This window comes from Podarcis filfolensis (assembly GCF_964270895.1).
Source record: "Podarcis filfolensis genome assembly, chromosome: 4".
In the NCBI taxonomy this organism is placed as follows: domain Eukaryota; kingdom Metazoa; phylum Chordata; class Lepidosauria; order Squamata; family Lacertidae; genus Podarcis; species Podarcis filfolensis.
This window is the reverse complement of record NC_139607.1, coordinates 68064712-68090461: the sequence shown is the minus strand read 5'-3', so window position 1 is coordinate 68090461 and position 25750 is coordinate 68064712. Positions and strand designations below refer to the sequence as shown.

Genomic DNA, 25750 nt, shown 5'->3' with positions numbered 1-25750 from the left:
AGCCCCTCCCCAGGCTCTGATTTTAGTTAATAAGACAAAAAGCTAGTCTTAGTTTTTTAAGGATGGCAGTTAGTAAGGATGTACTGGCAAAACTGTGAAGGGAGACAGAGAACACGGCTGATTTCTGTTTAGATCCAAGGCTGTGGGAGAAGCAAAAGACTCTCTTGAAGTGTAATGCTGGGAACCTCTTCATTGTAGGCTCCAGTACTATATATGTGTAAATAAACCATATATCATAAAAACACTGCAGTGTCTGCTGTGCCTCATTTCCAAAAGGAAACATAAACCCTTGGTAAGTGCCTGGACCCCTGGAATCTCATACTGCTCGGAGATTGGCATGGGGCGTAACAATATTTTGTCATTGCATCTCCACACACACTGTACTTCCTCTCTTACTCCTTCCTGTGATTCTTGATTGCCTGCTTTACATTTGCAAATTCTTGGATTGAAAGGTTTCCCCTTCTGAGAGCAAAAGGTTCTTCTGCTTGTATCTGGGAGTTACTGATCCCCCAGGCTACAGCTCCCCTCGCCCCCCAGCAACCCCCTGAAAAGCTGTTCCAGCAGATCAAGAGACCCTCCGGTGTGTGACTGACACATAATGTGACGCAGGAGGGCTCAGCCAGGAAAGAAAATCAATGACATCCCCACAAGAACAGAGAGATTTTTGGATCCAACCATTTGTCATATTTTGCTCCATTGTTTAACCACTTGGCATTTCTGTGTGGCCTTTTCTATATGCATACCTGATGTATTGCATGAACATTGTTTGCAGCTATTCAAAGAATGCAACTCCCCTAAGAAATGAGTGAATGTGACTAACTTGGCTCTATTCATTTCAGCGAGCCTACTCCCAGCAGAACTTGGCTGGACAAAGCCTCCTATTTTTGATTCACTGATCTGACTTTGTGGAACTGAATGGTTTTAGTTTTGGTTGTAGCTAATCCAGGTTGGCTTGAAAATACCCCTATCTCCATCCGCTCTGTCTTCACAGTAAAACCCAGAGGCTTTACCTTTCCCTTGATCACTTGCTCCATAGTGGAAGACAGATCGTCCACTTCCAACTTCAGCTCACTCTTCTCTTTCTCCAGCTTTTGTTTGACCCGCTGCAGGTTGTCTGCTTGTTCCCCAAGCTCTGCCATGCTGTCTGCGTGCTTCTTCCTGAGTGTAGCTGCGGTTGCCTCGTAGTGCAGCGTGGCCTCTTCAAGGTCCCGCCGCAGCTTCAGAAACTCGGCCTCCCGCTTCTTGTTCATCTCCAGCTGTGCCGCAGTGGCGCCCCCAGCCTCTTCCAGCCGCTCACTCAGCTCTTCCAGCTCTCGGGCCAGGTCTGATCTTTGCTTCTCCACCTTTGCGCGGGCAGCTCGTTCTGCTTCTAGCTCTTCCTCAAGTTCCTCTATGCGGGCCTATCAGACAGAGAAGCATGTGAGCATAACAGCACAGCCCTAGACACCACAGTGCCTCCATCTTAAGACATTGGAAGTAACCTTTGTGGTAACTCTGAACCCTCAAATTCAGAGTGTTCTCTCACTCTGAATTTGGGTCAGAACTTTAAATCATGAATTGCAACTTGGTTAGATGTTTTTAATCATCTGGGGAAATGTTCTCTGCCATCTTTCCAAGACATCAGACACCCAGGCTGCAGTCCTACTTACACTTACCTCCATTGCCCACTGGGAACTACTTCCAACTAATATTGTGCAGGATTGCTCCAACAGTATGGCAAAATAGAAATTTTTAAAAGCAAGATAATATTGGAAGTGGAGTATTCCGTTACAAAGAGTGTCCCCTGCCACTTTAAAATTGTGAGTAGGGGGTGAAATATAGGGTAGCAGCAAGCATTTGTGGTCCCTTTCCGTAATTCACCTCTGTACTAGAACTGTCAAAACTGGTTAGTCACACATTCTGCCTCTGGGCAGCAAGCAAGTTGCAGAATTATTAATGCCACATCCCACCCCCTCCAGAGGGAAGAAAGAGCAACTTTGGCAGCTGCAAAACCAAGGAGGTCATAGAACCTCCATAGATCAGCAGCCAAAGGGACTGTTTTTATTCTTGACAGAGTTTCTTACTTCTGTGCAAACTTTGTTGCCAGTGTTAACACATCGCTGCAATTCACATTGTCTTCCTCTGAGGTGTATTCTGTTCTTTTACTGACTAGCAAGCCCCTAGGTGCTTGTAACTAAGGACAATACAGTCAGAGGCGAATGTTCCCTTTCCATTAAGGATATACTGCCTAGAAGCCAATTTCCCTGCTTCCATCCCTTTCTTCTTAAATATCTTTCCTTCAAATGTGTCTCTTATTATCGTTCCCAACCACCAACTCAACAAGGCACCTTCTGTTATTAGGATTCTTGTTGCTCAAGAACGGAATTTCATTTAAGCCTGCTTGTGATCAATGGTTTCACCCTCAAAATCCAGCACAACAAGCCCTGTGCTGGTGAACACACGCTGAGAAGGGAAGAAAGCAGACTCGTGCCCACTCTCAGCCTATAGACTAGGGATGGGAAATCTGAGGACCTCCAGATAATGTTTGGCCACAACTCCCCTCATCCCCAAGCCTGACTATGAACTGGGGCTAATAGGAGTTGGAATCTAACAATATCTGGGAGGACTTAGGCTCCACATCCTTGCTCTACATGTTCACTTGAAGGTCTGAAAAGAGCCAATATGCATAAACAATGCACACACATAGCCTCCAGCTGCTCTCCACAGAGCATCTTATAAATTTTATTTTCTGTGTTTGTGTAGATTTGGTTTTAATTTTTTTTCCCCTTAACTTTTATTTTGCTTTAAACAGGTACATGTAAACAGGTACATATAAATATAGACAACCAAAATTACAAAGAAAAATTCCTTAATAGTAATGGGGGGGGGACTACAAAAAAAAATCGAAGTACATGACACAGAACATAAGCAATTATGGGAAAGATAAAAGAAAAGAAAAAAGAAAAAGAAAAAAAGAAAAGGAAAGGAAAAAGGAAGATGAGCCAAAGCAGGAAAGCTCATCTATTGTACACTTCCGTCAAGCTCACAACAGATCATTATTCTTATCAATTAACTCTATCTGCATTCCAAAGGAATCCCTCATCTTGGTATCAGGGAACATTTCTCTATGCGGTATCATTCTAAACATAGCCAGATCTTTCTTGCTGAGCCCTTGTCCCCTAAATAATTATTTAAACATTCCCATTCTTCTTTCACCAATTTTTTAGGTTTATCTCTTATTGCATCTGTCAGCTTTGCGAGCTCCAAGTACTCGCACAATTTGACTACCCATTCCTCTTTAGTGGGTATATTTTTATCTTTCCAGTGTTTTGCCACTACATTGTGGCAAAACATTGGTTTTAATTGTTTAACCTTTTCTGAGCCTTCAAAATAGGTTAAGAAATCAAAAAATAGAAAAAGCCAAATCATATGTCCAAAAATCTTACTCCTCCTCCTCATTCTTTACTAACATAGCTCTTCACATGACACGTAACAAAGTTATAACATTTGCTAGTTTTTTAATCCTCATGAAAATTCATCAGAATATTGTTGTGAATTTCTCTGAATTAAACCCATTCTTGTATGCAGTTTTGACTGACCTACATCTTTTGCAAGGATTCCCCTAATAGAATGAATTGTTGTGTTTTATTTTCACTAATATATTCATGTTTATGCACACTTTCACCTAATAAGGCACATTTTTGTAAACACTGGTTGGTTGAAGAATTTCATCACAAAATTCAGAGAAGTGTGAATTTTGAAGGCTGACTGTGTTTCTGTTCTCATACTGCTTGGGAATATGCAAATTAGGTAGGTCCACCTTTCAATGCACAGTTAATTTAATTTCTCCGTCATCTATAGTCAATGGCTGTTGGTTCTGGTAGCTAAGTGATAGCTACAGGTTTGGTGGTAGTAGGCCACTGAATACCAGAGGCTGGGAAGGAGGAGGCCAAACAATGGGAGAAAGCTGTCACCTTCAATCCCTGCTTTCAAGATTTCCCAGAGCTGCCCACTCTGGAAAACAGGGTGATGAACGAGTTGGATGTCTAATTGGGCAGAATTAGACTGATCCCAGTATTGTATAAATATAAGTTTGTAGGGAGGTAAAAAGAAATTATACAAGAAATATGTAACTGTGTGGCATAAAGTAATGGATAGACAAAGTACAGTGAGATTAACTGGAAGTCAGTTTTAAATTTCTTTTCTATAAATTTTATAATTGTGTTCAATACCAGGAGTATATATGATGATAATTATATTAATCTTCTTATATCTTATAGTGTGGTGGTTTGTTTGATTTTTCTGTTATTTTTTTTTGTTTGATTGTATTTTTTTTACTTGTATGTGGGTCTGTTTTTCATAAATGTATTTATTTTAAATTAATAAAGATATATTAAAGAGAGAGAGAGAGGGGCGGATGTCTAATCTGATCCAGTAGAGCTTTTCTTGTGACCTTAAAAGATTTCTAATAACCTGGAATTCAGATCAAATAGGATTACAACCTGTACAAAACGCAAGGCTTTCTTATAATACAATGTCCAGTATATCCAGTACCGAGAGAAACTGAGCAGGAATAATTACCTGAAGCTCTTTTATCTTCTTTTGGAGCTGCATCACTATGGCCTGCTCATCCTCAATCTTGGAGCTCATCTGACTGATTTCAAATTCTTTCCTATTAATGCAATAGATTGGGTTTGAGTACAATGGAGTAATTAGTTGGTTGCTTTTAAGCTGAAATGCCATCTCAGAACAAACAATGACTATAGCCCTATTCAGGTGTTTGCATAGAGCAACACATGCATGCATGACTAACCTTTCCCCCCCCCCTTGCAGGAGGGGTGTTCATGTGTACAGCAGCACATATGAAGTCTTCTCCCCAACCACACAGAATTCCAGGTTGGATGGAAGACCAGCCACCACTGTACATTCACACTGTATGCAAGGATGCCAAGGACAGGACTAGTAGTCAGCACACACTACGAAAGGTGGACTGGCTACTTAGTGTGGCTCCATTCCTTACCCATCTGATGCTCCATACAGGAGCTATAAAGCCTGAATATGACTCATTCCTGCTACGTTTCAAGATCCTTAGGAAATTGCTGCCTGCAAATTTGCAATCTAAGTAACACAGAAATCTGGTACCTGTTAGAACTCTGTTGGAGGGAAAAGCTGGTTAAGTGAACTACATTTTGATCTGCCTGCCAAAGCCCAATCTGCTATGACGTGGAGCACAAAACCATACCAGATGGAAGGAAGAAAAGCAGACTGGAGCATGGGGAGTTGAATCTGGCTGGCTGGCCTCCACTTGGAGGTAGCAAATTTGGTCTACCTTTCTATTTTCTATGTTGTTACTGTTTTATGGAACTGTCTCACTAGGCAACCCTATTTCTAGTTGTGGGGTGTGTGTGTGTGTGTGTGTGTGTGTGTGTGTGTGTGTGTGTATAGCAGGCCTACAGAACCTTTGACCCATCAAGCTAAACACACCCACCAGTCACATATGGCAACTCACCAGGGACTAAACAAACCTGTTTTTGGCTGCTTTCCTGGGACTGAAAATATAGTGGCACTGCAAGATATTATTGTTACTCGCTTCTTGCGTTTTACACAGGGTACAAAGCATCATAGGGCAGTGAATGTTTTACAGTATAAAAACAGCCTCTGCCGCTAAGAAATCTAACACCACCTTACTTCTTTAACTTTTCATCCAACTGCAGCTTATCATTTTCCAAGTCCATGACACTTTCTTGAGTCAGCTTCAAGTCACCCTCCAGTTTGCGTTTGGCTCTTTCCAGATCCATCCTCACTTTCTTTTCTTGTTCAAGAGAGCCCTCGAGCTACAGAAATGAAAAGGGACAGATATGGGAGAAAATAGCCACTCAACTTTTCAAGTTCTTGGCAGACCAGACATTTGGCAGCATCTTCAGGTACTGTAAGCCGTACTGAAGTTTAGAGAAACTGAGTCCTCTTTTTATTGATGTAAGCAGACTGACCTCTTTCCCCATAAGGAACATGCTGAACAAAATACTAGAAAGGGGTGTGGAACTACCTCCCGCTCCCCACCATTCATAGGAACATATGAAGATACCATGCTGAGTCAGACCACTGATCTATCCAGCTGCAAATTGTCAACACTGACTGAGTCTGTTGGTGACTCTCCAGAGCTCCAGACAGGAGTCTTTTTCCAGCCCTACCTGGAGACCCAGGGATTATACTTTGGTGTGCTCTACCACTGAGCTATGGCCCCACCACAGCATCTCTATGTGAAACTTGGAATGCAAATGAATTCCTTGCCTTTACCTTCTATTCAGAAATTGAACAACAGATCGACTTTCATTGTCACCTATTTCAATAATAGGTCCAACATTTATAACGGGACAACCAAAGCCACTTGAATGTCCAACCCCGACCCCCAAACAACCTAGGTGAACGAACAGCAGTGCAAACATACATCATCAACTTGCTGCTCCAGTTTCACTTTAGCCTTGCTCAGTGTGTTGACTTTGTCCTCCTCTGCTTGCAGGTCATCCAAGGCCTGCTGGTGAGCTTCCTGCAATGACTTCTTTTCCTTCGTCAGCTTGCTGATAGTCTCATCAAGTGCTGCCATTTCTTCTGTCAGATTTTTAACCTGTTGGGGAAGGAAGACACAGGCCAGAAGTTTTTGCAAAGAAATCTTAGCTCAAAGGTTTCTCTTCCCTGCCCGCGCTGTGGTTGAAGTGGACCGAGTGCTATGTATGAATGTGGGACTGATTCCCACAAATAATTTTTCATCCATGCAAGTGATGCTTGGTTTTCTTGGATTATCTGGTCATGTGAACTGAATTCCAGATATCAGGTGGGGAAGCAAGGAAAGCAAGTAGCATACATCAGGTGTCTAATGTGGTACTGTTCAATTCCCAGTTCTTAAAACATGAAAATTCGGGCACCGAATATAGGGCCAGAAATACCTTGCACAACAACTTTCTAGTCTAAGGGACATGATGTAGCCACCTTGTGAAAGGTCCGGGTCTAGTCAGTACCTAAAAGGAGATCTGGGAACCACATGTACACTGTCTTGAGTTCCATTGTAAGAGAAAGACAAAATATAAATATATTAAATAGACCAGGCAGAAGGTTGCTGATAGCAAGATCACAGATCTCCTGGTTCATAAATTGCATCAGTCTTTATAGGTACTTTCAAAGAATCCCTAGACTGTTCCCATGGGCAAAAACATAGCTGTCTTCTTATTAGCCTGACATAGTACAGACGGAGCATGTAGCCAGATCTTTTCCCAGCCAAGAGTTTTGGAAAATTATAGACTTGCGTATTGATCACTGCCATAAAGCTGCTCTGAGGGTGGATTTTTTTTAATGGCCAAGTATTAAAGCTACCTTATTTTCAGTGGCATGTTTTTCTTTCTCCACTTTTGCCAGTGTTATTTCAAGGTCATCAATGTCCTTCTTCAGCTCAGAGCATTCATCTTCCAGCTTCCTCTTCTTGGATGTCAGCTCAGAGTTCATCTCCTCTTCATCTTCCACCCGCTCAGTCAGCTCTTTGACTTTGGCCTCCAGCTGGATCTTAGATTTAATCAGCAAGTCACATCGTTCTTCTGCATCTGCCAGGGTGTCTTGCTCCTGTCAGGATTTGCAAGGGACTGCGTTAGTGGTTAGGGAGAAAACTTATGTACCAAACGACTTCTCATCCACGAATTTTCTCTCTCTTGAGGATGAGTGTGCTCTCACACATTGCGAGATTGATATATCAATCTTACGCACAGATGAACGATCAGATATGAACAGCTTGGGAGATAATTGACATTAATTGTTCAGCGCATTAATTCTGGGCACCTTCATAACCCTGTAGATAGATAACAGGCCTGAATGACTGGTATTCATTTCTGCCCCCTCACCAAATGTACCCATTATGAGTCCTCTTGGTAAAGGTTAACAATGAAACACACCATTGGAAGATAATGTAACAGCTGAGCAGAGACTATACAGTGGGATTACATCTGTGGCAATCCAGATGTTGTTAGGCTGCAGTTTGCATCAGACCCAGTCAGCATGGCCAATGGTCTGGCATGATGGGAGCTACAGTCCCATAACTTGTGAAGAACCACAGATTCCCCATCTCTGTTATGCAGCAAAATAAGAGATGTTGGGCCAAGATAGGACCCATATCACTGCCTCTATCAACCCTGCAGGTGACAGAAAGGTTCTTCTGAACATAACTGTTTTCCCTAACCCCCTGAAAAAGCCAAAGGATTGCTAAGCAAGCCTTCTGAGGCAAGACGTTCCTCCTGGTGAAAAAGACCTGCTTTAAATAACAGCAACAACATCTCTGCGTATGCATAGACATGAATGAATATATTAGTGACATAGGGGATGCTTCCAGATGGGGGCCTTGGATCTAATTTTCCTCTGTGTGCATTTGCTTCCACACATTCTCATTTTTCAGTCATAGCTATTCACTGCTATTTTGTCACTTGCCATCCAAACCAGTGGGCAGAGCTGGATGGAATTTATCTGGATGTTTGTTTGCTGTCCCTTCCCTCAGTTGCTCTTCCTTTGCACTCCACTACTTCCCCCACCCTTCTGTACTGCCTACACATGCAAATATTTCTACATGAAGAATGAAGTCTACAAGAGCAAATGTTATCAGCCTTAGTCACCATGTTTCACAACAGGCAAAACGGAAAGTTGCCCTTTGGGTGGAGGGGCAATATCCATTTCCATTTGTTTTGTTAATATTGATGTTTTGTGCTAGAGGGCTATTTTATTTTTAGCTAAGTCTTTAGCTAAGACTGACACTAGAATAATCTCATGTAAGACCTCTGCATTATTTAAATAATAATATTTTAAAGACCATTTCAGTTACAGTCTCCGACAGAATCCCACACGTTCTGTGTGGAGATCTTGAGAGAAGAGCTCCTTCTGGCTTGGTTGCTGAAATCTGAAAGTGCCTTCAGCATGCAGCAATTAGGGGAAATAAGCACACTCAGACTGTGTGGGTTGTCGCAAACAACATAGCTAGGTGGTTCACAGGTGAGGAGCAAATGGCAGTAGGGGTTTGCATTAGAGGCCACTGACTGAAATGTCACCACCTATGTGACAAACTTCTCACCACAAAAAACACGCAATCGAGTTTACACCCTAGTAGTGACTGCAGATATACAGTATAATGGGTTATTTTTATGGATTTTCTATGGTAGGGGGAAAACTGATTATTATTAAGGTATGGCCTGGCATTCTGATGACAGCATTGTCATGTAGATGTTGAAAAAGACTTGTGTACATGAGTAACACTGATTGCACAATAAGCTGCCATCTGGAAACAATTCAATTGACTGTTTCAGCCACAGTTCCTCGTCTTTTGAATGAAAATAATAGTGTCCCACAAGGGATTTAGGAAGATGAACATGATAGTGATTACAAACCACTTTATGTGTTAAAAACATTCTGTGTACTAATAATAAACAGTCACTCAGTTTGGAATGTGCTGTAAGCTCTCAAAAATTTAAAATCTGCATTCTTTGTCATCTTTTCAAATAATTTCTTTGCTAGTTCAACAGCATGCTTGCAAATTGCATGTAAAATGCCACATCTCCAAGTTTAACATCTCCTTGCTTCAGTGGTTTGCCATGGTAACCAACTCAACTGATTGGAATATAGATGAAAAACATTAGTATTTATATCCAAGCCTTTTAAGTATTGCAGTTCTTTTATTTGCATGTAAAGTAATGTAAACTAATGCAAAGCAAAACTAAGACACCAGTCCTTAGTTGAACAAATTATGGAAAGCAATTGTTATTTTCTTTTAATGTACTTATTTAGAGATAAAGATTCCCGAGAAGTCTAAATTTAATACAAAATATACACGCTGACATCTCACAACTGAATATGAATGTTCCTAATGTCTGTCTTTTACTGTGAGGAAGAAACTTTCTGAATATTTAATTATGAACTGCAATACTGTAATATAAAAAGAACTTCTTTATTCCAGATTTTGTAGATCAAAAGATTGACAGTGCCCCTTTGTTAATTTCTACATATTATCATGGTTTTGCTAGGTAGTTTGTACATCTCTCATTGCACATGTCCACAGTTTTAAAGAGACTTTCCAATATGATTGCTCTGAATATAATAAATGAAAGCATATTGCTTGTTTCTTTGCAGGAGAATTGGAGTTTATGTTTCAAGACAGCACATCTATTGCAGAAAATCACATTCTCTCAACATTCCTATTGCAATATTTAGTCACTAGAAAAACTGCTATTCTTTCCTAAATATTGAGATCGTAATGTGATGGTTGTCTGTCTGTCACAAGGACCTATGGAGCAATCCCTGTTACACCACCAATGAGAAGTGGCATAATTGACAGTGCCCCTTTGTTAATTTGTGTAATTGTGTGTGTGTGTGTAATATAATATAATCACTGGGGAATTATAAATATATCAACTTTTTTGAAATAAAATAAAATTATGGTCTTTATTACAGCAAGTCTACTTCTACTGCAATGCCCCATCGTTTTGTTAAGTTTTAGGGGGTTTTTTATTTGGAGTTCCATGAAGAAGCTAGGTAAATTTAACTATGCACCTAGACTTGGGGCTGGTTCACACATGTATGTGATCTCTTGATTTTGCCTCACTTGATTACTCTAAACAGATGCCTCCTGGTGGAATGTGTGAACCAACTCTAACAATAATAATTATTTATTTTTTGTACCCCGCCCATCTAGCTGGGTTGCCCAGGTCACTCTAGGTGTCTTCCAACAAGGTATACAACACAACAGAACATCACACATTGAAAGATTCCTGATACAGGGCTTCCTTCAGATGTCTATGGAAGGTTGTGTAATTGCTTATCTCTTTGACGACTGACGGGAGAGCGTTCCACAGGGTGGGCACCACCACCAAGAAGGCCCTCTTCACTCCTTGCAGTGAGGGAACTGCCAGAAGGCCCTCGGAGCTGGATCTCAGTGTCCAGGCTGAATGATAAAGGCGTTCCATGTCAATTCTACTTCTCCACTTTGGGCAGAAAAAGTGAAATTGATAAAGAGTTCATATGAAGGAACTCAAACTGTTTTTTTTTAAGGTTAATATTTGGGAATCCTGATTCTGTTGCTGGAGCCATCCTTAATCTGGAAGCTGGCCTGAGCTCTTCAAAGTGCCTAGTGCAGGTTTATTCTATCCATTTGGGGCTCCTTTGCTATCTTGCATTAATTCCTTGGTATTTAAAAAGCAATGTTCAATTCTATTCCTGGATCCAGCAAGGATTAACATATAATGGAGGATCCCACTGTTGAATGAAGCAGCCAAGGGCCCATAAATATGGGGTTTTTTACCATAAGAAAGTGGCTTTGTGCCAGAGGGCAAATGAGTGGGCCCCCCTCCCTCACCTGGCTGGTAGTGAGAAGCACAAGAGTTGTGTGTGAGAGCTGGACTAGAAGCAAGCTTAAATTCAAGGCTCTGGCTAGGGGGAAAGCTATGGGGTGTTGATGTTGTAAGTTAATGCTGTGTAAAGAAACCATATATCATAAAAACACCACAGTCTCCACTGTCCCTCATTGCACAGAACCCCTGGAATCCTGCATTGCTTGGAGATTTGGGAGGCGTGCAACACTTTATTTATCCCTAGTGAATTCAGTATGGTGCTGCTGGTGCTGCTGCTGTTAACATTATGGGGTGATATTCTGCCTACTTGTTACAACCTTCTGATTTGACACCTCATCGGGGAACAAAGGGTCCTTGGAGGGAAATTGCCCTCTGAGCCAACCTTGGAAGTCCCCACTGCCCTGGAAGTTCAAGCAGAGGAGGAGTCCATTCTGTCAACACCAATCAGACCTGAAGAGGACCTTTGTCACCCTATGACTCCGATGCCTCCAGCCCAGAAGTCCTAGCAAAACCACAGTCTTGAAAACAGGGAAGCCCCTTTGAACTAAAAAAGCTTCCATTATTTATTCATTTCATCTATGAATTCCTTGCTACAAGGCATTCAAAATAAATTTGTAATAACCTGGGGCAGAGCTAGCCTCCCAAACTGTGTAATATTTCTATTTAAGATTCAGTCTGAGGTTACCTGTTGGCAACCCCTCCCTTGCTTTCTACTGGAGCCATCATCACCTACAGCATGCGGACCACTGCCCCGGGCCACCAGCAAACGAGTCAAATCAAACAGAAAGTGTTTGTATTCCCCTTGGCATATCTGGAAAGGTTCGAGTTATCTTCTCTGTTCCATCCTCCCCCCCCCTCCCCAAATGCGGAAATGTTTGGCAATCTGTTCTCAGTCAGAGCCAGTTCTTGTAAACAACACGAGTGCCTGTAGATTCTATTTTTACTAGATACTGAGCAGCATATTAATAATTGCTCGGGCTAAGTCTTTAGAGCTCTGTTTCACTATTCATTCCACTTCATGATTCATAGCAAGTGCCATGCAATAAAATGTTATATGAATTGTATTCACCACGTTGTTGTTTTTTTTAAAAAAGTGTGATTTTTCAGCTTTAAAGTGAGGCTCGCACTGTGCGTCTGATGCTGCTGCCCCCAAACGGGTCTATATTCCAACAACAAAATAATTTTGGTCCACTTACTGCCTGCAGCTGAAGAAGCAGGTCATTCTTCTCCTGCACCAGAGATACTTGCTTTTCTTCAAGCTCCTTCCTCCTGGCTTCAGATTTTTCCAGGGCCTCCTTTAATTTCAGGAACTCTTCTTTCATATTGGCCATTTCTTTTTCAGTTTCTGCAGATTTCAGCAGAGGCTTGATCTTAAAGAAAAGCTTCATCCAAGGCCAGTTTTTCACAACCATAAAAGCTCGGATATTCCACTGGATCACAAGCAGGGCATCCCTGGTTTAAGAAGAATAAGACACTCCCCTGAGCATGCTTCATAGGATCTCTGTAATGGGGCAAATTTATCTATGGTCCTTTGACTTCCCCACATCACAATACCATTTTTTATTGTTATTTTTATTTTTTCCAACAAGTACACACTTGTTACCCATTTGTTTCCTCTTAGGTTACATCCACCCAATACATATAAAGCACGATTATACTACTTTAGCAGTCATGGAGAATCCTGAGAACTGTAGCTTGTTAAGGGTGCCAAACTCACAGAGCTACAATATCCAGCATACTTAACAACTACAGTTCCTAGAATCTCCATGGCTGTTAAAGTGGTATAAGAGTGCATTACACGTATGCTGTGGATGAGACCTTACTAAATCTTACAATTTTTGAAAATATTTTCATGGTTCTCATTTGTAGTTGGTCTAGCCCATGCTGGAACTGTCTGTTTCTTTTCTACATTTTTTTCATTTTTAAAGCAATGACTGCATGGTTACTTATTTCGTCTCCTGGATCCGAAACAGCTTCAGTCATAATAATGATAATTGTCGCTGGTTAGCAAGCTACCTGTATTCTCCTTTAATCAATATTTATCATATCATGAGTTGCCTTGTCCTTCAAGGTGAGAAAGACAGGAGATAAATGGAACAGGACTGGCAAGTGTCTAATGCTTTCTGTTCTTCTCCATCTGTGCAAAATCCTTTTCATCCCACCGTGTAAGGAAAGGCAAAAACTGCCCCCACACTTCCCCATCTCCCTTCTGAGGGTTATGCCAGAAGATCAATTTCTAGAGAGATGTGCATGTGAAGAATCAGGAAGCATAAAACACTCACATTTCCTTTTCTCTTCACATCATTATAACATCCAAAAGCCTTGTCAGAGTTTTCCCTCAAAGTACCACTTATGCTACAAGGACATAGTCCCTTCCCAGCAAACTTCTACTGTTTCATCACTTGGATTTTCCCCGATCTTAAGGAAGAACTTGGAAAGGCATTATCAATTATAGAAAACATTATGATTTTGTGTCCAAATATGTATCTGTCTACTATGGGAAACGCGGGTGGCGCTGTGATCTAAACCACTGAGCCTAGGGCTTGCCAATCGGAAAGTTGGCGGTTCGAATCCCCATGATGGGGTGAGCCCATGACAGGGCGGCAAATACATCCCAGCAGCTCTAGAAGTTTTTCAAGCCAAATCTGTGATGCAGATACTTTACGGGGCCCAAATTTGGACGGGTAATCATTGTAGCATTCTTGAAACTGTCCAAATCCAAATTTTTAAGGACAGGGTGAGCTCCCGTTGCTTGGTCTCAGCTCCTGCCAACCTAGCAGTTTGAAAGCATGTCAAAGTGCAAATAGATAAATAGGTACCGCTCTGGCGGGAAGGCAAATGGTGTTTCCGTGTGCTGCTCTGGTTTCACCAGAAGCGGCTTAGTCATGCTGGGCACATGACCCGGAAAAACTGTCGGCGGACAAACGCCGGCTCCCTTGGCCAGTAAAGCGAGATGAGCGCCACAATCCCAGAGTTGTTTGTGACTGGACTTAACTTTCAGGGGTCCTTTACCTTTACCTTTACTATGACATAAGCAGTCCATACATAAATACCTTCGCTCTACAATCTTCTGGAACTCAATGCGCATCAATCTGCCTCGGGCTCTTGCTTGAATTAGTGTTAAAATCTTGGCTAATCTTTCATCCCGCATTTCTTCCAAATGTCCCAGAAGACCAGCCTTAAAGAAGACCTGAAATGTATACCATGAATCTAAGACTTACAAATTCAACAAACCCTTGACGTGTAATATGGTCCAATTCAATCTTAGATTTCCAAAACAACAGTGCTAACTGGGTCAGATTACTAATGACGCAACTTATACTGGCTGGTTTTTGAATAGCGTAAAATCTTGTACCAAGGGAAGGTGAAGTGACATTATAGTGTCCTGTGTGCTTTGTTGCTCACAAAACAACTCAAGGCTCCATTCCTACCCACCAACCCCTTTCTGGTAATATGTAGCACTTAGTTCTGTGCAGACATGGCTAGGATTGCATCATAAATTTCTGCAGAATTGGACAAAATGACAGGAAGGATTCGAACCCTGCGGGACCAGAGATTTACAGAAGATTGGAAGAAGTATATGAATTATTTGAAGAGAAACTCTAATCAACGCTAGTAGGACTACAAGAAGTTTTGTAAGGAGAAATATACGAAGTGCTACAAAGTAGAAAAAGATAGTGATATTGGTTATGAGTTTGAAATGTAATAGGGAAGATAAGAAATGCATAGATTGGAAGATAAGAAATGCATTAGATTGGAAAATTTTCAGACAGGATTGATGGAAGTAAAAAATTTGAATAAGATGTAAAAGTATGTTTAATTACTGTTGAAAATGATATGTTAAAAAAACTAATAAAACATTATGTATATAAAGAAAGGATTGCATCATAAATTTCTACAGCTCTATGCATGTTATTTTGTAAATGCTTCCAGATGACCTGTTTACTGAATGCTCATCCTGATGTGTTTGCAGAGAGATTGGACAGCACTGGCTATTTAATGAGCATCCATTCTGGAGATCAGGAGATCAGATGATGTTGCATCAAACTGTTTTCCCACTCTTTCCAGTGAATTATACCACCCTTTTCCTTATTGCAAAAAGCCTGGGGTTGGTTTTTTTTGGGGGGGGGAGCAGATTTGTTGCACAAGGCTTCCCAATCAACTATAACTGTGCATCCTGAACTTACCAGTATGCGATTGAAAATAGTGACAGACTATCCTATATCTACCCTATATTACAATACTCTACCTTGCAAAAAGCATATTTTTAAAAAGTCAAAGGAAAAGAATAAAGACATATCTGGATGTTTGAAAGCTAGGGGGTATGTCTCTACCCTTGGCAAGGTTTAAAAAAAATATTATTCATAAAAGTGGCAATTAGTTCTATTCTTTTACATCAATTCCTTTGAAAAATCTAGCTATTAGTAATGATGAATGGCAATTGAAGCATTACAGGTACAATCAGAGCTGTGAATTATATATCCTTGGGTGGTAGACAATTGGTGGTATTTCTGATCTACTTCCTTCCTGTTTTATAATTTGATCTGACATTCACCATTATGGGGTGCATTTATTCTGGCCATTTAATCTGAAGTGCTAGAAAAGGTGTTTCCCTTACTTCTTCACATCGGTTTTCTGAACAGTGCTGGAGATTTTAGCATGAGAAGAGACCTGCTGGATCCAGAGGCAGTTTTAGGGTAGCATAATTGGTGTGAGCTGCAGGGGGGCCCCCGGTGTTGGACTGCAGGGGGTCACACAACATTGCCGTAGAACAGAATGTGAGAGGCAGGGGGCGCAATTTTAGTGTTGCGCAGGGCACTGATGAAATTTGAGAGCCCAAAGTCCACCACTGACTGGATCAGGCCAGAGGCCCACCTGGTGCAGCATCCCATTTCTCACTACGGCCAACCGTGTAGCGTCTAGCACAGAACTAGAACACGTCGCCCACGAAAATCAACAGCATTTCCAGCTAAGGTTTATTGAAATGGGGTTCCTTGCATGAGCCCAGGTCCTCTGCACACTAATTCCAATAAGCCAAGCAAGCTGCATGTGAAGGCAGCAATGGTGACTAGATCAGGGGTCAGCAAACTTTTTCAGCAGGGGGCCGGTCCACTGTCCCTCAGACCTTGTGGGGGGCCAGACTATATTTCGAAGAAGAAGAAAAAAGAACGAATTCCTATGCCCCACAAATAACCCAGAGATGCATTTTAAATAAAAGGACACATTCTACTCATATAAAAACACGCTGATAACTGGACCGTCCATCGGCCGGATTTAGAAGTTGATTGGGCTGGATCCGGCCCCCGGGCCTTAGTTTGCCTACCCATGAACTAGATAGCCTTCTTTGTGTGCTTTGGAACACTTGTCACATGAGATTCTATTTGCCCCTCTCTTTCATTTCCTTGAGTGACGTGGGTGGCGCTGTGGGTAAAACCTCAGTGCCTAGGACTTGCCGATCGTATGGTCGGCGGTTCGAATCCCCGCGGCGGGGTGCGCTCCCGTCATTTGGTCCCAGCGCCTGCCAACCTAGCAGTTCGAAAGCACCCCAGGGTGCAAGTAGATAAATAGGGACCGCTTACCAGCGGGAAGGTAAACGGCGTTTCCGTGTGCTGTGCTGGCTCGCCAGATGCAGCTTGTCACGCTGGCCACGTGACCCGGAAGTGTCTGCGGACAGCGCTGGCTCCCGGCCTATAGAGTGAGATGAGCGCACAACCCTAGAGTCTGGCAAGACTGGCCCGTACGGGCAGGGGTACCTTTACCTTTACCTTTACCTTCATTTCCTTAACTAACTTGTATACTGTTCTATATTTCAATAGAAATCTTAAGTGGTTTACATAAATACAACACAGAACGGAAGCGAGAAAATGGCAGTGGTGCCATTCTCTTGCTGTTTTCTGTCACTTAGTGAAGACTGTTTCACTCCAGGGGCCATTTGCCAGGTAATTTTTTTGCTTTTAAGGTTGTTTTTATATGCCATGCCTGGCTGTGCTGACTGTTAGTCGTGCTGCAATTTTATTGTTCAGGGGTTGAATTCAGGGGGACTAGGAAGGCCCAACCTATCTAGTTGTTTTAATGGGTGGATCCACCCTGCCTAGTTATTACCATGGGGGTCTCTGTATTTAGCCTTCTACTTGCATTAATCTTTGTTCTTGTTGAATATTTGTTTGGCTTGCCCCTTGGCCTGGGTGCTTAAAGCTGAATAATGACACACAAGCAGCCTCAATTTGGTGTAATGTGTTAGGTGCCACACATCATCTGTGGGGAGCTACCTTCTTGATTTCCACTTCTGATTGTCATGTTGTTATTTTAACTGATGTAACGTGTATGGGATTGATTAACACTCGTGATTAATCAATGCACAATTCTATACAAGGCTACTCAGAAGTAAGCTCCAATGAGGTTTTTTTTTATCCTTGGGTAAGTGGCTATAGGATGATAGCCTCTCTTTAACCAGATGTCATTTCCTACTTCCCCACAACCACCACTCTTTCATAGATGGGACAGAATAGTGTATATTGATCTTCTAGTGATCATCCATCCATCCCTCCATCCAGGCCTTCAACAGTGTTATAGCATCAGATTCTCTCAGATGATTAACTGAGCTCAAGGAAAGATTGAAACCATTGCTTTACCTTTGTGTGTCCAAACTTGTACTGGTTATGATCAATATCTAAAGAGGCGAGCAATTTTTCAGCAGCTTTCCTGCTGTCTACAAACTTGTCCTCGGGAATTGCAGAAGGATTCAGAATGCGATACCTGGCAAGAATAGATTAAAAAATGTGTAAGCAGATGAAACTCTGGACCAGGTTGCTTTGCCTCTCTTTACACTGGAATACAGGAGGTATGTCAGACAGATTCTCTGCCTTTCTGACCATTATATGGGGGTTTCTCTGGGTTTCAGCTGAAGCCATTTTCATCAGTTGCTACCTACTTCTTTAAACTGAAGATGCCAAGGACTGAACATGGGACCTTCTGAATGCAAAATATATGCTCTGCCACTGATCTATGGCCCTTCCTCAATTAATGCACCCAATTAACCATTGAAGTCAGAGCAGTCATTTGTTTTTCCCCCTCATTAACCCAGCCCCCAACACATTAGCTAGATAATAATGTAAAATAAGGAAGATTAGGGTGAAAGGAGACAGCTTTGAACTTCCAAGGCTTCACCCCAACAGCCAATTGAGCAAACTTTGCCCTGTAACTCTAAGTTATAGAAAGCATTTAAAGCAGCAAAGGGTCATAAATATTCCCTGTATAGCATTGCTATTAACAAAACATACTTAAAAACATTTCTCCTTCCAGAATCTAAACATAATGAGCTTATCTTTCTCCAGATGAAGATTTATATAGCTGTAGTTGCAGCAGCAGCAGCAGCAGCAGCAGTAAACACTGAACAGCTTCCTTTTTCCCGAAAGGAATGGCACAAACATTGACATTTAATTGTTTCCTCAAAACTAGGGTAGACAACACTGATTTTTTTTTAAATAAAAAAACCACTACAACATAGAGGCAACCAGGCGCAATCCTGTCTAGATTCTCTACCCTCCTGCCCAAGTCCCAGGCGTGCAGTGGCTGGAGGCAAAGAGACATATGCTAAGTACATGTTCAAAAGCATACATTTCACAAGCTACAGGGTTAAGGCAGGCATGCTAACAGATGCTGGGCCAAAAGAGAGCCCTGGCCCAATGAAGTTGAAGTAGGTAGGCAGCTGAACTTCCATAACACCCAGTATGAACTGGTGGTCCTGAAATACTTTTATGAATAAATAAAATTCTGGGCCAAAATCCACACATCTGCCAAATTTCCAGCATGTGCAAAATTTTTGATTCAGCTCAGCTGCGGAAAGAACAATCAAGTAAACAAAAGAAGCCATCCAAAAGTGAATTAAGAGGATTAAAAAGGAAGGTTGCTTATTGGTTTTGGGGGATCAAAAGAAGTAAGAACTTGGCTAGGCCACTGATCTTCACGATACCTTTGTTTAAAGTCGGCATAGATCACCCTGTTTGGAAATCCCTTGCGGCAAATACGAATTCCTTCTAAGACACCGTTACAGCGAAGCTGGTGAAGGACAAGGAAAGGGTCCATAGCACCTGGAAAGAAAACCCAACGTAAGGATTTTATTTCAGGGTGGCTTTATCACATGTCACCGGAGATAATGATTTGTATTGTGAGACCTAAGAAAAGTGCATCGTTGAAATGTAATAAATCCAATAAGATTATGCTGGATTTGCTTTACCTGGAGTTTTTGTTTCATTGGGAATAATGCAGCGCACAAAATGGGGAGCTGTGGACTTCAGATTAGTCATCAGTTTGTTTAAATTTTCCTTTGGAGAGGGGAAAGAGAGATTAAAACAAGCAAAATCATGGAACATTTCAGAACAACAAGCACCTGATGAACAAGTCACCCATCTCCATGGGATAAAGAAGTGATTCAGTAGGCAGGTACATACACTGGGACTACTGTAGCTCCTTTGTTGCCCACAACTTCCCGGTGCCTGGTTACTTCTTAGTACACTTGCTTCACAATCACTGCCCTGGTTTGGATGTCACACTAAACCATAGTTTAAGCTACGTCAATGAACTTGCTCGTGCACTTGCTTCTCCTCACCTCCCATCTGATGTAGTCATGAGAAGGAGGCTGGAAGCACCCAGGTCTTGGTTTAAATTAAGCACAGTTCGCAGTTACATCTCAAGAGGGCCAAATTGTGGTTAGTTTAAACTATGGTTTATTAAACTGTGCCAGTATCAAACTGTAGCTTCTGATCCCGATCCCAAAATAAGCAATTGATGTTGTCAAATCCAACCATGCCAACCACCTGCTAAGTTTTGGATACAACTTCTAGAGGGCTAGGCATATTTGACAGTTGCTGCAAATGCAAGAGTTGCCACTGTTTGTCTGTTATGGTCCCTTAAAGGTTAACAAGTTCATTGTGACATACGGTAAGCTAAAGCATACTCTATTCCCTTAAAGTTTATGGAATAAAACCCTGTAATTTTTTGAAGTCCTCCTGGATGTGTTGGTGGTTGTATTGAACCCCATCCTTGACGAGCTATGACAGCTGAGTATAGTTTACCCATCTGGTTTCAAGTGCTGAATCAGAAGAGGAAATCAATAAAATGTACAGCTAATGACTTAGGAAGCTAGAAATTCAGGTCTTGTAAGGAGTCCTGTTTCTAATATTTTAGGTTCTCTGTTAGGAATATTCCAGCTCGTTGGTGTAAAATGACAAAGACAACAGACAGGTTACATTTAAAAAAGAAATGAAAAATTACTTTATGCATGGATGACACTGTTTGGAAGGAAGCACCTTTCTTGCGTTTCTTCTCTCCACCTTTATCAGCTTGTGCTTAAAAAAAAAGACAGAGCAACTAAGTTAAATACTGATTACAGCACTGACATGAAGCAGAAATGTTTAATACAGTTTGCATGCTTATCAATGGCTTTCTGCAAAGCCATATGCAGCAATGTGGGTCCAGTGATGTTTTCAGCTGCTACAAGCTGCAATGCAGCTTTCTTGTGGCCCCTTGGCTTGGTTCCTTGTGTTCTTCCTTGTATGGAGGAACCTCCTACACCATCCTAAATCCAGCACTGCTACCAGTTGCTCTCTAAGGCAGAGCTTTCCAAACAGTGTGTCACGACATGTTAGTGTGTAGGTGTGTCGCGCGAACGCTCCTCTCAGGGCTGGAAAGGTGTTAGTTTAACCTCTGGTTTGCTAGTAAAACTGAATTACTGTGTTGCGAAATGATGTACATCTAAAAAGTGTGTCACCAACATGAAAAGTTTGGAAAGCTCTGCTCTAAGGGTTCAGACAAGGATAGTCTCAGCCCTATCTGGAAATTCCAGCAATTGAAACTGAAACCCTTAAGAATGCAAAGCAGATGCTCTCCCACTGAGCTATAAGCCCAGGCAGCCGTGAGAATTGGGCCATCAGGTGAACAAGAGGCAATGGCAGCAAGAAGCAACAATGGGGGCTGCAGGCAACTATGAGTCCTTCCATAGTGTTGAGGCTTTAACAACTGTCCAGTAATACTAGTTCCTGTGCCACTTGGTAGCTTTCTGGGTATTCTCCATAAGAATGGGATCCATACATTGGAAGGGATTCACTTACCAAACCCTATCAGATGAGGCCTCGTGCAGGGAATGTTGAATTCCACCCAGAGACTTTCTGGCTTTATCTGCAATGTATGACTTTCCCTAATATGCTTGCATAAGGCTCCCAAGCTTAGTAGGCCAGGGACAATATAGGCATCTAAACTGATTAATAAGGGGAACTTCATGGAGGGGACTTTCCATGAGGCATTTGCTTTGGTTATAAGGTAAATATTATGTCATAGGAAAAGTGTCCAAAGGAACATTTTAGAAAGGAAAGGCAGTTTTAATAGGTCAGCCATATATTCTGGTGCTTAACACCATGTGTGGGTTACAGATAACATCAAGAACATTATCTTGTTGTGGTGTAAAGTATCCTCTGATCATCCTCTAAGCATACCCTGATCATGCTCCAAACACTCTTGTCGGGTTAGTGTGATGTCGCCTTATATGCACCCTCACAGAGCTACAATTCCTAGAGTTCCCCAAGTTCCAGAGGAAGAGGGATTGACAGTCACACCACTTGGGGAACTGCAGTTCTGTGTGAGGGAATAAGGGTCTCCTAACAACTCTCAGCACCCTTAACAAACTACAGTTCCCAGGAGTCTTTGGGGGGGGGGAAACCATGATTGTTTAAAGTGGTATGACACCGCTTTGAAGGTATACTGCACATGGGACTAACTGGAGTCAGTTCTGAAGACCTGCAAAGAATCTGAGAGGGCACCTGCTATTTTCTACAGCATAACATTTCAGAACTGGATGAGATCTTGAGGGTCATTTAGTCCAGTCCCCTGATCCATGTAGGGCCAACAATGCAGGATGCGACTAGAGAATCCCTGGCAGATGGCCGTCCAGCCTCTGCTGAAGCCAGCAGGGAAGGAGACCTCACCAGCTCCAGATGTGTTGGTTCTGATACAGAACGGCTCTCGGCATTAGGAAGCTTCTCCTGATAGTAAGCATCCGTGTAAAAAAGACCAGAGTTGTGCCATGTGTTTCATGTTGCTACTAAGACGGCCATGCCCTTTGGCAGACATAGTGTGAAAACCACATAACAAGTCCCAGGAATAACATTCCGTGGCAGATTAAAAAAAGCAAAAAATCCCCACAGGCAAGATGACGATTCCTAGTTACCTGCAATGATGTGCAAGTGGCAGGTTGTGTTATTTTGGCTCAGCTCCTTCTCCAATTTGCGTTATGGAGCCTGCATTCTGGCTGCGTCTTCCAGACTCCCTCTTATGATTCATGACAACTACATCTACTCACATGAGGTTCTTAATAAATATTCTGTAAATTGATTGTGGCTGTAGGATATAACAGCTAAATCTCTGTAATGAGTCACACTCCTACTTATTTAACATCATTTTATGGAAACCTGCAAATTGCTGTGGTGCCCAAAGAGGACAGTTGCAAATGCGGTTATTTAAGAATTATTTCTGCTCAGTGGGGCAGAACCTTCAAAACTAAGAGATTTGATATCGAGAACCACCATTTTCTTTAATTATCAGGTGCACAATATTTTTTATTTCCTGAAGCTGCATTTACTTTACTTTATACTATAAAAGATAGGTGGGGTGCCGCAATTTTTAAAAATGCTTTATATTCCAATAAGTGACACAACATAGCCTATATCTACAAAGAAACAATTCATACTATTCCTTTTTAAACTTTGGGTGACAGCCAAGTAAACAATTCCCCTAGTGCAACCACCTTGTTACACAACAATGCTTCCTCTCCCTCTCTTCTGCCCATGTGCCCCTTAAAGATGTTCTGGAGGGTTTAGCTGGATACTGCCCCTTCTTTCCAATCCATATAACCATTCTTCCATAGCATCCATTATAAGCATCAACTGCTGGGCTGAGGTGCAATGAGCTCACACATTACTTGTGCTCAAGGCAGTAACTTGCGCTCATGGTTGCTGATTCACACAACCAGTTCACTATGTGCCCACTCAAACCCCTACAGAAGCCGTGTGAAGGCATTCAGGCTCTTATGTTCATCTTTGTGGGAGTGGTGACATTTCAAGCAGCCTCATCCTCTAGCCTTTGCGCAAAGAGCACAACCACCTGTGGCAGTGGAGCCTTCACACGTGCAGCACTACGTATGAAGGTTTCCTCAAAACATGGACTCCCAATGGTGCAGAAGCCTAGAAGCCTTCATGTGCACAGCTGTGGGCAGAAAGAGTCTGTTGTTACAAATGGTCATGCTTTTCACATTTCAGGACTAGCGGAAGAGGTTAATTGGTACATCCTTGTGCCCATGTTGATGAGCACAGGAGCATTCATGCCCAAGTAGGCCATGACTGAAAAATGACATGGCCCCAACTAGGATATATAATTCCAATGTATTGGAAAATGCATACTATTTGTGCGTAGTACAGGTGTCTCCCCATTTACGTTATGTTCCAGGGCCCGCACGCCCTGTAATGTAAGTAGGGAGCTTTCAAAAAAAGCCCATTTTTTCTGCCCTCCAGCTCTCTCTGCCTCTCAGCACAACTCTCTTCAACTAGAGTTGAAGCTCTGGGGATGCCTAGAGGCTGGAGGATGCGAAAAAGAGGTGGCTACCGCACGCATCATCTGCTAGGCGGGGAGACTCAACAAAGCCCCACTGTGCCTGCAGTCTCTTTGGGGCTTCCTCCACCCTCTCTGAAGACCTCTTTGGGCTCTGGGGAGGGTGTCCTCATGAACCACAAGGACTCTCCAACTCTCCCGCCATTTCCTGGATTGAATATATCTATTTATTTATTTCCCAGCGCCATGCATATATGCGGTCACACATGTGTCAATCTCACATAAGTGGGGGCATGTCTGTAATATACATTTGCTACTTCCAGTATTTTCATGATTCATGGTTCTGACCTCCCACAGTACTCCAATCTGTTCTTTGCAGAGGTTATTTCACTCATCACACAGTATCATTCCCACCAACGGTGTATTCATCAGGAGTGTTAAAGACATTCCTAACTGTCTAGCATTTAAAGATGTACCTATAAAGCATTTTATGGGTGCACCGTCAAAATGTAACTCATAGTGCCTATGGCTGCAGCTGAGTGATGTACCAACATCTGAGCCAGTAAGAAAGCTGAGTGATGCACCAACTGTTTGAATCAGTAGAAATAGTCATCCCACAGAGATGTTATGGAAAAAAGTACATTTAAGGCAGTAAGACCTTCAGATCTCATGAGATGGTATATTTACTCAACATTTCTGCTAAGCTTTGATCTAGGAATTAAAGGGAAATGGTCATTCGACTTACCGCTGTCAGCACTGACATAATTTTCAAATAGGCTTGCCAGAAGTTTGTTGGAAGATTTTTGAAAAGTGCTCACTACAGTTTCATTGAGTGGGTCTTTGTTTTTCTCAAGCCAACCCATAATGTTATAGGGCACCTAGTGTGTGTGTGTGTGTGTGTGTGTGTGTGTGAGAGAGAGAGAGAGAGAGAGAGAGAGAGAGATGATAGACAAAACGGAAGCAAAACAATAAAATAGATTAAATAATCAAGTCTAATGCCTTTTGCTTTTACCTTACAACCATTTAAAATTCTGGTTTATCTATTTATGTATTTATAAACTGCACTTTCATTTAAAAAAATGGAAGGGAAATGCAACATTTAAGAATAAAATCAACAAAAAGCATACATAAAAACATAATTAAAAAAAACAGTAAATACTGGTTGGTTTGAAAAGAGAACATTCATATTGCAAAGGTCTGTCTGCACAATATAGTTTCCAAAGGACATCTGAAAGAAGGGAGGTAATTAAGGGGGATTTTATGGGTCACTTCAGGAGTCTTCCCAGTAATATATTCATCTTAATATCAGATCTCCATTTTCCTAAATAATCACCACATCTTTCTTCTATGCATCCCCCCAGTCTTTCAGTTCCTCCTATCCCTTAGGAACATGGGAAACTGCCTTCTACTGAGTCAGACTACTAATCCATTTGTCCACACCATGGCTAGCTAAGATGGTGACAGATGTTCTTGGATTGCAACTCCCATCACTCCTGATTCTAGGATTGCAGATTGGGGTCTTTCCTAGCCCCACCTGGGGACAACATGAATTAAACCTTTTGCACACAGAGCATGTGCTCTACCACTGAGTTTCAGTCTTTCTTTGTAGAGACAATAATAATAATAATGCCTAGAGATGAAGACAGGGACTCTGTGGTTGAATTCTAAGGCATATGTTTCAAGAGCAGATAATTTCAAACTGCTTCCAGCACACTCAGAAGCTCAACTGACTTCACCCTCAAGTTAACTTTTCAAAACTCAAAGTGTGGCATTCCTCTCGTGCCATTGCAACCACTTTGGCCCAT

General features: G+C 41.9%; 1 protein-coding gene across 2 annotated transcripts in view; it reads right to left on the bottom strand.

Moving 5' to 3' along the window:
• MYH15 (myosin heavy chain 15) overlaps nt 1–25750 on the bottom strand; it is a 95231-nt gene that overhangs the window by 28651 nt on the left and 40830 nt on the right. For both annotated transcript variants that reach the window (XM_083611367.1, XM_083611368.1), the window contains exons 19-30: nt 24691–24823; nt 20622–20695; nt 19585–19672; nt 19321–19438; nt 17981–18104; nt 14402–14538; nt 12545–12800; nt 7348–7590; nt 6428–6604; nt 5668–5813; nt 4561–4651; nt 1011–1400 (exon numbers count right to left, since the gene is read on the bottom strand). In XM_083611367.1, coding sequence (XP_083467493.1) covers nt 1011–1400; nt 4561–4651; nt 5668–5813; nt 6428–6604; nt 7348–7590; nt 12545–12800; nt 14402–14538; nt 17981–18104; nt 19321–19438; nt 19585–19672; nt 20622–20695; nt 24691–24823 — 1977 coding nt within the window. The remainder of the gene's footprint in view (nt 1–1010; nt 1401–4560; nt 4652–5667; nt 5814–6427; nt 6605–7347; nt 7591–12544; nt 12801–14401; nt 14539–17980; nt 18105–19320; nt 19439–19584; nt 19673–20621; nt 20696–24690; nt 24824–25750) is intronic.